The 13691-nt window shown below is 32.4% G+C and overlaps 1 protein-coding gene across 1 annotated transcript in view; it reads left to right on the top strand.

Moving 5' to 3' along the window:
- The window catches only part of LOC127734948 (galanin receptor type 1-like), a 115233-nt gene that overhangs the window by 77071 nt on the left and 24471 nt on the right, over positions 1–13691 (top strand). The window contains exon 2 of the mRNA XM_052244997.1: positions 1390–1810. Within this exon, the coding sequence (XP_052100957.1) occupies positions 1390–1810 (421 nt within the window). The remainder of the gene's footprint in view (positions 1–1389; positions 1811–13691) is intronic.

Genomic DNA, 13691 nt, shown 5'->3' on the forward strand with positions numbered 1-13691 from the left:
AATTTGGTGACTATGTTGAACACATCTATCCCATCGAACTTGAAATAAAAGATACAACAGATACAGTTAAGTCTGCCTCATATCTTGACTTAAAACTAGAAATTGACAATGATGGTCGGTTGAAAACAAAACTTTACGACAAAAGAGATGATTTCAGCTTCCCAATTGTGAACTTCCCATTTCTATGTAGCAACATTCCAGCAGCACCTTCATACGGAATATATATCTCCCAGTTGATACAATATTCCAGGGCTTGTATTTCCTATCATGATTTCCTTGATAGAGAGTTGCTGCTCACAAAGAAGCTATTAAACCCAGTGTTCCAAGCGGTGAAGTTGAAATCGTCCCTTCGAAAATTGTACGGACGCCATCACGAGTTGGTTGACCGTTATGGAATATCCGTTTCACAGATGACAACGGATATGTTCTAATTGTCGTAACTACAATCCCGTCCCCTTTTTCACGAATGTTACCTACCGAATTGGACTTATCACCGGATTTGTACTAACATGAGCAACACGACAGGTGCCACATGTGGAGCAGGATCTACTGACCCTTACGGAGCACATGAGATCACCCCCGGTTTTTGATGGGGTTCGTGTTGCTCAGTCTTTGGTTTTCTATGTTGTGTTTTGTGTACTGTTTGTCTTTTTCTTTTTTTGGCCAGGGTGTTGTCAGTTTATTTTTCGACTTATGAGTTTGAATGTCCCTTTGGTATCCTTCGCCTCTATTTTTCAGTAGAGTGGTGAAAAATGCACGTTCACAGTTATCTTAAAAATTTTAATTTCTGAGTAAAAGTTTAAAGTCTATGGATTTGTGGTCAGCATAATATTTAAAGCAGCGAAAAGTACACATAAAACTGTTTCCGCATCAGTAAATTTCTTTAAACAAATAAAGCTTAGAATTTTACATTAACAATTTATATGTCAATGTTCATTTCCTTGACTTGTTTATTTATTTGTTCTTCAATTAATGGTAATAGTACTTGATTTATCTCATAACTCTTGTATTAAATACCGGATTGGTTGACAAAATCGATTCCAGTATCGCTATTCGATAAGGAACTGAATATAAATAGACGAACAAACACTATTGTAAAAAAACGACCAGTAGTTTACTACTAAATTGTACAAAATAAGAAGACTTTTTTGCAAAAGGTATATTTGTTGAATTAATCAGTAAACATTTAGTGATATTTGCTCGTATCAATATTGGCTTGTTTTAAATTAAATTCTCTTCACATCATCGATAATTTATCATAACTATCTGAATGAGATCTTCTTTGACGTAAATCTTTGGTATAACAATGGAAGCTTATGCTATATAATTGTCAGCGGCTTGTCAGTTAAGTCATAAAGGCAACTAATATTGGTTACATTCTTCTTCAAGGTTGCAGATGGGAAGCATGTTATTGGTATGGATCAACTTGCAGATTGGTTTGCTTACAAAGATTTTATATCACGGACCAACATAACAGGGAATCAGGACTCGCCATATAATTTTTCTGACCCGGGAAGTGTTTTTGAAGAATTCCAGAAAAAGCAATTCACTATCCATGAATATTCAACAATTGTTCTGTTAAGTTTGTATGTTATTATTTTTTTTATCGGACTTCTTGGGAATGCTCTGATCATCGTCACAACGATAAGAAATGGACAATCTCAACATTCTAAAAATTACTTTTTGATAAATTTGGCCGTTGCAGATTTAGCAGTGACTTTATGTTGTATGCCAACATCGTTAGGAACCATCATCTACAGACTATGGGTATACGGCAAATTCCTGTGCAAGTTTGTTGCTTTTTTCCAAGGTAAGGTTGTGTTTTTTTGCTTTATTCTTTGTGGCAGTTTTAGTTATGAATTTAATGTCTAAATGGTTAAGAAATTATAAATTTATCGTATAATTTCTACTATTACCATGAAAAGTTTTGATTAAACAACACATATCTATTAACAACTACTCTAAGTACCATTCAGGAACATATGAAAGTAATAAATAAAATGGAAAAACGACTGGACTGGGACATGAAGCCAGGACGACTCAGATGGTGTGGTCATGGAGGATCAATTTAGCCACAAACGTTTCATTAAACTAATATCAGTGTCTTAAGATTCATTTAACAATGAATATTTAAAAAAAGATGTAAGTTTTTATTCGTAAAAATGAAGTTGGGAAGATCTAATTTTTAGATTGAATTTTTTAAAAATGACGTAAATTTAGGCAACAGCAGTAGTTTGCCGATTTTCAAATCGTACAGTAGGAATTTGCAGTTTATTTAAAATAAAGGGTTGTTTTCATTTGCTAGTTTAACCGCTTATGAATTGTCAGTTTCGGCTTATTTGAAAAGATGCAATTGTACCCTGAATGCGTAAAGATTATATGAATGTGAGTATTTATAGTGTCCTTCACATATAAATGTTATATAAAGCAACAACAAAGATCCATGGCCAAATCTAAATCACTAAACATTATTTTGACCATCAAAGCATTTAAGCATGCCATCACAATACCATCATGCTGTGTTGACTAAGTATTACTCGTGTATTTTTAAGCCCGCCAACGAAAGTCGGGGGATTATATTTTCCGTTCCGTGCGTCCCTTATAAGGTCAAAGTTGTGGTTAATGGTAGTTTACCATCAAGTTATTGATATATCAGCTTAAAACTTAGCAAAAATGTTCATTGTGATATAATTTAATTTTGGATGTAACGCATCTTCTGATTGGCTGACGTTGTTTTGTTTATCAGCTCATAGACATAATTTTGTCATGTGACCGTGACGTCATCAACGTTTTTTCATGGTTTACTCCGGTTAGAAATGGAATTTAGAATTAAATTATAAGAAATGACTGTAATATTTTTTCTGTCTATTCGAAATAACATAAAAAATGTGGTGCACATTTTAAAATAACCCGCTACGCGGGTTATTCAGTGTGCACCACATTTTTGATGTTATTTCCTCATAGACAGAAAAAATATTACAGTCATTCCTTAAATAAACTTTTAAAACATATGCCAAATTAAACTTTAAAAAAATATATGCCATATTAGGGGTTTGACACAGTTATTTTGCCTCACAGAACATGACTTATGATAATACGATCGGGGCATGGTGTCCTTTTGACACATTTTCTTGTTACCCTATGGTTTGTCTTCAAATTTATATGATGATTTCTAAAAATAAAATTTTGTCGAGTTAAGTATCAATATCTTCTCGTCCAGAATTTATTTTGCAAGTTTTACAGTGGATTTTCTATTGGACAAATAACTAAAATTCAAATAATGCACTCAAATGAAAAGGCAAATTTCTGGTGTATTACTCGTTAAACAATTTATTTCTGCCATATCTATGCCATTTTGAAATAATTGGCAACATTCAGCTCGTCGTACCGGGCCCTTTGATTGGCTTTGGTAAGAAGTCGCTTGCCCTGTCAGGGGAATTGCTGCTACTCCTCCTAATGGTCTATAAATAAGAAGAAAAGCGAAGTCTAATCAGTCTGTTCAGAGTTAGGAATGTGTCCGAGTTGGATAACAAATCTTCTTGTTGATTGTTTCCGTATGAACCAGCATATCAAAGTATGCGACGTAACCTTTCGGTAAATAGAAGTAAATCCTTGGCTTTCAAATATTCGGCTTTGAGCGTTCCTGATAAAGGTAAATCCAGAAAAGCTCTTCGTACGCATGAAATTTGTGCGTGTTGTTTTCATTTTTAGCAAACATCATATTTATATACTGTTATCATATTGTCCTATAAAATATTACGAAAGATTACCTCCTGTTCGCTGTAGGCGCATAGTGTGCGATATGAAATAATAAATATTAGAATTTAAGAAATTAAATATAGATAACTGGAAGAATTTTCCACAATCAAATCATTACATTAATGAATTAATGAGCGAAAAATGTTGGAATAATTACAAAAATAGGAATATACAAAATGATCAATAACAATAATAAGTCGAAGAGAGATGTAAAATGGAAATGATTTGATCTCGTCCTGCATGAAATATTTGAAAACTTCTATCAATCAATCAATAATGCATTTGCTATTGGTGATGGAACATTTTCAAATAGGTTTGTCTTCTGTTTCAAGGAAAACACGAAATACACCGGGTTATATTCGTTTAAAAGCCTCTCTAGAAACGCATGTATTAGCCTCCTTCAATGTCTGAATTGTTTCAATATAGAAATATTAATGACAAAAACCGAAATCAAAATGAAGGACACAAAAGTCATGTTCATGTCTTTTTATGTGTGAAAGTTAATCATTTCAGGTTATTAATTGAATAAAAGTATAACTACATATGAACTATTGACACCGTTGGCACAAAGGTTTCCAATATTCAAGTTTGATTCAATAATATATCATTACTATAATATATCATTACTGGTTTTGCAAAATGTGACTATTCTGGACAATAATTGCATTTTGTCAATAAGCTGATAATAGATTTCATTATATAAATAATGGTTTCATCATGTTCAGTAATTGTTTGTTAATATTTATTGAAAAGAATAATTTTAATATTCATAATTGAATTTTATTGTTAGCATACATATGACTTAGTTCAGGGGTTGTTTACCAAGAATTTAGAACTCAAACTGAATCATCTTGTGCTTAAGGGAACAATTTCATGGACTAAACCACAATATAATTAGCTGAAAATTGTTAGAAAAGTGACATTGATTTAAGTGAATTTGTCAAAGTCAAAACTGGCAACAATCTAAATTGACATATGAGCTCAAACTATAGCATCTGTAGTTGATTAAAAGAAAGTATAAGATGATAAATAAAAATTTACTTGAAAGAGTATTGTCCTTGAATGTTTTGTTGTTGTTAGACTAATTGGTTAATGAGCTATTGCACGATTGATTACGCGACTGTATAACGAGTGCGGTGTCTTACAATTATTGAAGATATTCAAAGTTATGAAACTTCACTGAAAACGTCTTCACGTATACTTAGAGCATCATAAACGAGAACCACAAAATTAAAACAAATGATATTAAAACATCACTTTATGATTTTTAGACATGTGCATATTATTCACTATGACCTCTTGAGATGTTTAACATATTCAAAACGTCTTTTATTTTTGCTCTATTTGGTGTTTCAGCACACGGTACTCACAAAGGTTTATGATTGTAAACGATGGTGTGCATACTCTTCTGGGAAATCGGAGATTCAATTTAAGAACATAAATTATCGTTATAAAAGACAGACGGATGACACTAGAGGGATACTCAGTCTCATAAGTCGAAGACACACTGACGACAGCACATGGCAAAAAAGAAAAACCACCAAAAGACAAAAACAAACTACAAAACATAACATAGAAGACTAAACATGAACCCTTATAAAATCCTTAAGTGATCTTGGGTGCTCCGGAAATATTATCAGATCCTGCTCCACATGTGAAACATGTCGTGTTAGTCCTATTAAATATGTTGGTAAGGTTGATAAGTTATATCAAGTGATTAGAAATCACCAAATTCATAAACCATCAGTAATGTAACTTTTTTTAACCCTAAATATTGGCTGAATGAGAAATGAAGCAATGAAAAATCAATGTTGAAAAATACAGATTAACCACGACGTATTTCTTATTCGCCTATTCTTTTAAATTCACGTATTAGCTTGTTTCATAGATATAGATATACAAAATCAAAATCAAAGGACAAAATATAGTCACGCAGTTATATGATATATCAAAGTCGTTTGCGTTTTGTAGTTTTTTCGATCGGTCTTTTACCTGAAACCAAAGAACTTAATCATGTTTTATGATGTTAAGGATGAAATAAAGTTCATTGATTTGGATATTACTAATTAAAGGACATACGATAGAGTAGTAGGGATAGATAAAAGGCATCCATAGTTAATATATGAATAGAATGATTGTATGGGTAAACGTCATTAAAACAGTAACTTAACGACACAAATAACCAACTACTGATTGAAAGCAATAGAAGTGACCCAAAGCTGGTAGTACATGAATTTATATTGTAAAATCACGGGTTGTTTTCCCGTGAGATAGCTTCTCTTCTAATTTATACTATCATAATTTTTCAACATATAAATTATTTTTTCTTTAAATAAATCCACCTTTTTTTTTATATAATTCAAGAAACAATTTTTAACAAAATATCGAACTCCAAGGTAAAAATTCAAAAAGTGGAAATCCATAAAACCTGATAAAAGCAAACACTTGACTATATTAACCAACGAAACGAATGGAAAACTACAGTCATATTCTTGACTTCGCACAAGCATTTTCCAAATAAAATGGTGAATTTAATCTGGTTTTATAGCTAGCTTAACCTCTCACTTCTATGGCAGGTGTGTTTTGCATCTGATTTTTTTTTGTGTATGTACTGTATGCGTAGGTTATGATACATCATGCGAATTCAATATATACTTCAAACATGTTGAAAAAACATTTCTTGTTATTTTAGCTTAACATCACTTGTGTGAAACTCATGGTTGTTGGTTTTTAAACATCTTTAGTAATTTACGCTACAAAAGTTAAATGATAATTTGGATTGGAGGATGTACTTTCACAGACTTTAGTTGAAAAAAGACAAAGACTGGCTAGATTCCTTGTTTGATTCATTTAATGAATATTTTCAGACATTTATTATAGATTAATAGAAGTACAAAGATCTTATGTTCGATTTAAACATTAAAGTTGAAAGATCAGATAGTTATTGAAAGTATATAAACATCCGGTCAACCTCTGAAGGGCAAAACTATTTTTCAAGTTACGGACAATATAAATCCTTGATATATATAAAAATTTATATTGACAAAATTGTGTGAACAACCGAAACAGACATAGATGTTTAACGTGACAATAATTCGCAGCCAAAAGTGTGTAAACATAAATTATAATATACAACACAACTGATTCAAAAAATTCTAGCAAACATACAAATAAAATTTACATAGACGCTAACAAACAAAAAACCTTTTTACACATTTTTTTGCCTCATCAAACAATCGATTTCCTTCGAAAAAACATGATTAAATCTGTCTGTTTTTCTTTTTCAAAACAAAGGAAACGTTACACCAAAATGAGTGCACCTAAAATCACACCTGGTTTTTTGGTGGGAGTTCGTGTTGTTAAATGATAATGTTATGTTTTGTTTTGTCTTCTGTTTGATTTTTTAATTTTTTTCCTCTGAATTTCGATTTTTATTAATTTTTGCACTTTTGTCATAAACTATGTTAAAAAGAAATTTAAAAGCAAACAAGATCAGCAAAACAGGTCTACCGGTACGTCAACAAAGCCAAATTTTCAAACTCCTTTTAGGATTTATTGTTCTCAATTGAAGAATTTTTATTAATTTTTATATTTTGCCAATTATTTTGAAAGCCTGAATAGATATGTTCACAGTAAAAGTTATTATCAATACAAGATTTGAAAAATCCCACATAAGTAATGAGATCCCATCAGACTTGAGATAAAGGATACAGCAGATACAGTTAAGTCTGCCTCATATCAAGATTTACATCTAGAAATGATAATGAGAGTCGGTTGAAAACAAAACTTTACGAAAAAAAAAATCATTTTAGCTTCCAAATTGTGAACTTTCCATTTCTGTGTAGCAACATTCTAGCAGCGCCTGCATACGGAGTATATATCTCCCAGTTGATGCGCTATTCCAGGGCTTGTATATCCTATCATGATTTCCTTGACAGAGGGTTGCTTCTCACAATATATTAAACCAAGAGTTCCAAGTGGTGAAGTTGAAATCATCTCTTCGTAAATTTTACGAACGCCATCACGAGTTGGTTGACCGTTATGGAAAATCTGTTTCACGGATTACGACGGATATGTACCAATGAATTTTGTGTACTGGTGTTTGTCTGTTTGTCTTTTTAATATTTAGCCATGGCGTTGTCAGTTTATTTTCCGACTTGTGAGTTTGAATGTCCTATTGGTATCTTTCGCCTCTCTTTAACAAATTGTCAAACATACCTGATTGCAATAAATTTTTAGAATAAATATCAAAATGGCATTGTTTTACCGGATGCGTTATTCAGGCACTGTTGAGCCTTAGTGTTTTAAATTAAAATGGATAATAATCTATCTTCCTATTTTTACAAGTACACATTGATATCGGAAACTCTTCACGACAAATTTAAGCAATTAGTCACATACTTGTATGCAGTTTTCTTCTAATAAGACATAATATGTGTATGTTTAACTTCATGAAAATTTTACCAAATTTAAAGATTTTTGCCGAAAGGAAAGATGATAAGCATACGATAAATTAAACAACTATTTCCAAAAATTTATGTACTCGAGGAAAAAAATCTAATTCATATAAATTTCTGATATAAAATATGCTTCGTGTTTCTAAAAAGGCATGTTTGCACGCCAACGTTAAAACATATTGTTTAATGTGCCCACTTGTGATTAATCAAACATACACTTAGTTAGTAAATTTAACTTTGAACGTCAAAATATTATTTCAATGAAATTTTATAAATAGTTGGCACATTACTGTTCACCGTGAAGTTGGTATACAACTCAAAGACAAACGAAGAAAACACTGATAAGTAATTAAAACGACTTTCTTTGATGCAGCAGATTGGTAAATACTAATAGTAAATTACAGTTATCAATTTACAAAAGACCGGTCTTGTTATCAATAAAGGCAACAGTAGTATACCGCTGTTTGAAACTCATAAATCGATAGAGATAAAAACAAATCCGGGTTACAAACTAAAACTGAGGGAAACGCATCAAATATAAGAGGAGAACAACGACACAACAAAAACACAACATTAAAATGTAACACACACAGAAACGAACTATAATATAACAATGGCCATTTTCCTGACTTGGTACAGGACATTTTAAGAAAAAAAATGGTGGATTGAACCTGGTTTTGTGGCATGCCAAACCTCCCGCTTTTATGGCAACGTCAAACATTCACAATAGAAATGTTAAAAACATATCTCCCATCATCAAATATTCTTGATTTCTCTGGGTGAACCTGTCCATGCTTATCGTTACAATCCCTAAGGATCTTTCACCTCTATATTACAATTAGATCAACGGACTCAATACTTGATGAACTGAATGACCAATGTGTTTTTACACTTGAAAATCCTTTATACGGTAATAATTATCAACGTGACCGCCCATTAAGACAAGTCTCCAACCTCTTGTAAATGTATCATCTAAAGATATGAAGTTCTTTTTAGTCAAAGACTTTCTGATTATTTTTGATAGTTGTCATGTAATTACAGTTTTATACTAATGTCGCAGTGGAAATATAAATTGATAAAACGGAAGCAATCACATATTACAAAATATATATTCATTTTCCATTAAGGAATATATCTTCGCAATAGTAAGTTGTCTTAAAATAAACATCCTCAATAATTGGAGTTCAAACAATAATGCAGACACATACTGGGCCAGCTTCCTATTTTTTCTAAATCGAACCTAATAAGTGTTAATAAAAGTATTTTCAAAGTTAATTTTGACAATGGTGACGTTTAATGTCACGCGACCATTAGTATAAATAGAAATAATTCTTTTTAGGTAGATGTAGTTTTCCTTTCACAAGTTGGCAAGAAATTTAAAGTTGCATAGTATAAGTCTATTTGAATATAAATAGTTAATGAATTTTCTTTTAAATATATTAATCCTTCCTCTAAATATATTAATCACTTTTACAACTGCGCTACTTATGTGATTCATGCCTTTTCAGTTGAAAGAATAATGATCTAATGTCTAATTATCTTATTCTAGCTATTCTTATGAGTTCTGGATAAAGTTTTAATTTTATTAATAATGTCTTTGTACTTTCAAATATGTTTATTTTCGAAGATGTAAAAAACATAATGCTCTTCAAACGTTCTTCGAACGTTTTTAAAGTTTTATTGTGTAACACTACAGTTCGAGAAAAGAAAACATATTTGTAGAGGGCATATTGAAGTGAAAGAGGATGGTGACACAGATTATTGAAAGGTTTCCATGGTGTCTTTTAAAAGTCTTTACTCAAATTGATAAGTAAATGAATATGACCTTTACGCAAATCGTAGTTCATGTCTTTATCCAATTTCCGAAGTCGTAATGTAACTAATTGGCTTTTATCGATCACATTTGTGTATATTGAGTTATATTTCTGTATATTTCATTTAAATATATATGATATTTGTATCTTGTACTTTTTCAAAATCACTTCAATAATGAAATATTTAATGTTATGCATTTTCCATTTTGTTTTTTTGTAAATGACCTTGTATTCTAAACACAAAACACACCATAAACGTTGAAGCATTGCTAGCATATAAGTGTTCGAACCGCAAAACTCATTGTTTTACCGTGTTTCAACTAGAACAACTAGCGGATGTCAATAGTTACTGATACATTCTTTGACCTAACCTTATAGTGTCTAGATACCGAGTCAGTGTCATCGTTAGATTAAAATGATGAGATACTGGAATTTAAATTTATTCCATTTGATAGTGGTCATCTGTGCTCCAGATATAACATAACGGTCAACCAAATTATTATGGAGTACGTAACACTTGGTTGAATTTATCCTTACATCTTTGGTACCCTTTGGGTAATAGTATTCTAGCAACCCTATATCAAGGAAATCATGGTAAGAAACACAATTCATGAAATTAATAAACGTGTTTTTTTCTTCATTTTTTACAGCACTGGGTCGATACCTCTGCTGGTGGACTATTAGTCCCCGGGGTGACATCAGCTCAGTAGTCAGTACTTCGGTGCTGATATGATTTATAACAAACCTTTCTGAAACTGTCCGTTCATAAATTTTGAAGTTTTAAATAAAATAAGGTTTTAACTCCCTCAGGCAAAGTCGACCTTATATAGTTTTTTTAGGTACTTTTTGGTCATAAAGCTCTTCAACTTTTTTGGTTCTTATACATCATCGGCTTTCAAATATTCGGCTTTAAGCGTTCCTGATGAAGTTAAATCTAACAAAGCGCTTCGAACGCATGGAATTAATAGCGTGTTGGTTTTTTTTCACGATAACTACAAATTGTTTGCTTAATTATTTCATTACAATTTAATAACAAGACATCCCTACATATCTTCCGGATTCATTCAATTGCAAAGAAGCACATACATCGTTAATTATTCATATATTCCTATTTATAAAAGAACAATTACTACAAGCGATTCTCGTTATCTCACTGGCCAGAACAATTTCAGAAAACAAGCATTTAGTGATAATACGGGTAAATATCATACAAAAGAATCAATTGGTATATTGTCCACTACAGTAAAACCTGTATAAACCGGCCGGCTACGGGACTATGAAAAAGGGCCGGTTTGGACAGTGGGCCGGTTTATTCAGGTTTCCGTTTTGACCGGAAGTTATTGACTTGTGACGTCCGATATATTGCATGTAAAAGTTCTGTTTGGTTGGAAGCTATAAACTCATTAATACAAAACGCAATAACGTAATAACTTCGCATGATCGTTGTTTTGAATCTTCTTATTCATTGGCTATATAAATTTAAGAAACTGGTTGTTCCTCGAATTCAAAAAAAATAATATTTTAACCGTTTTTTACATATCCTAGTATGTCAAACAGACCTCGATAGCATCAGTATTCGACATGTCACTTTCACTTTCACTTTGTCCTCATTGTTTTCATTTGCATCATAATCATCGCGTTGTTTGAATTGTGACACGAGAGTTTCGTTTTACTTCCATTGCTCAATGTATAGCCGATTAAAAAGCCAGAATTTTATATAACGAAATTTCATCACGATTAAAACATTGTCGTACAGTGTACAATACTGACTGATTGTTGTCATCCGGGTGTTCTTCATTATCAGGGTCATTGGTTTAGGGGTTCACAACAGGGAACCCAGGAAATATAAATTTTCCGACTCCGCGATTTGAAAAAAAAAATGATCTAAGTTACAACGTAAGTTCTATCCGAGATATATTCGGCGTGTCTTTTAGTTTAATTTACACTTTTATATAGTGTTTTATTGATACAGTTCACTACTGTACCATTGTAAGTTCACGGTATAACACCTGGCTAATTGATTATCCTGTAAAGCCATCTTGTGTAAACAAATATGTTTTGATTGCATATCAATACTGTTATCATTTAAAATTAATTAGACAAACCGGTTTTGACAGGTAATAATTGATGTAATTAAGAGTATTGGGACTACATCATTAGTCCGGAATTCGGAATACACAGGGTCCGGTTTACAAAGGGTATTTTAACAAAGACTTTGAAGGGAAAAAATTGGGACTTTTATTTTCGGCCGGAATGGACAGGAAACCGTTTTTTTCAGGGTCCGGTTTACTCAGGTTTGACTGTATATGTTTATTGGTTTCCTTTGGATTGCTATCCCATTGCGTATAACCAACTTATCTTTTCACTTGTATGATACGGATTACCGTGTGTATGACTGGTTTGTCTAGGTTAACCACTTGGTACACTCGGAACCCTAAAAAACCTAAGCCGAAAACCACTAATCGTGTAATGACAACAACAAGACAACGGACTCTATCATTTCGTAGAATAAGTATTACAGTTGAAGTGTTCGTTTGGTGAGATTCCATATTTTTAAAATATAAAATTGGTGTTCGTTACAGAACTAATGTTTTGGAAAGATCTTCAATAATGCACTGCTGAGAGTCGCAATATCACATCCAGTTCAAAACGCCCTCCATCTTTATCAAATATGTACCTACGGGGGGTTTTAACGACCTTGACTGGCTATGAAGCCTTGTACGATCGGTTTCAAATAATCGTAGTGTCGACTGAATTGTGTTTGTATGCACGCATTTAGAAAAAAAAATATTATCCATTAAACTATGAAACTTTATGCAAAATGATCTACTAACACTGACCCCCAAGGGTGACTGGAGAATAGAAGTATGGTTACCATTGGTCTTCCTCCGACCGGCAGTAAAACCCTCGCCAAAGTGGGGCGTCCGTTTGGCTGTGCGGGATGTACAAACTTGCAGCCACATCCTGTCAGAATGGGGACGTTAAATCCGATGCCTCGTGTAAAGAGAGTGCCACGCTCTTTGCACGTTAAGAACCCTTGCAACAACTCTTTCAGGGGTCCGTAGGTGACCTGTTGCAAGGCTAAATTTCTGTCCCTATCCAATATATCCTCATTACCTGTGGCAGTCTAAATTTCTCCGACCTTAATCCCGTACGCCTCTATTACAGAACCTACCTATTGTATTTATTGTTAATTTGTTCTTGTCCTGAATATGCATGAACTATTTGCCACAGGACGTTAAGCAACCAACAATCAATCAATCTATTAACACTGTCATTACTTATTCTTTAAAAACTAATGACAGTATATTAATAATGAGTGTTACCATAAATATTGGTAAAGACAGAGACGTGCCGATTATTTACATTCCCCATTGTGGATATATAACTCAATTTTATAACAATCATGAACTAGAATAATAATTGTTCTATTAGTGCTGTATTCAAATACGTTTTTTTCTATAAAGCTTAAATAAACTGTAAATGAACTTGCCTTTGGTAAAAATAGTAAGAACGGATAATTGATGTCCTTGATCCAAAGGCAGACCTAGAAAATTAAGTTGTAGCACGGAAGAATAATTCAGCTGAGAAATAAAATTAAGACGTTTGGAAGCTTTTAATGATACAATAATGTAATCATGAATTTCATTTCCGAGCTCTG

This window comes from Mytilus californianus, unplaced genomic scaffold (assembly GCF_021869535.1).
Source record: "Mytilus californianus isolate M0D057914Y unplaced genomic scaffold, xbMytCali1.0.p SCAF_3, whole genome shotgun sequence".
NCBI classification, from domain to species: Eukaryota; Metazoa; Mollusca; class Bivalvia; order Mytilida; family Mytilidae; genus Mytilus; species Mytilus californianus.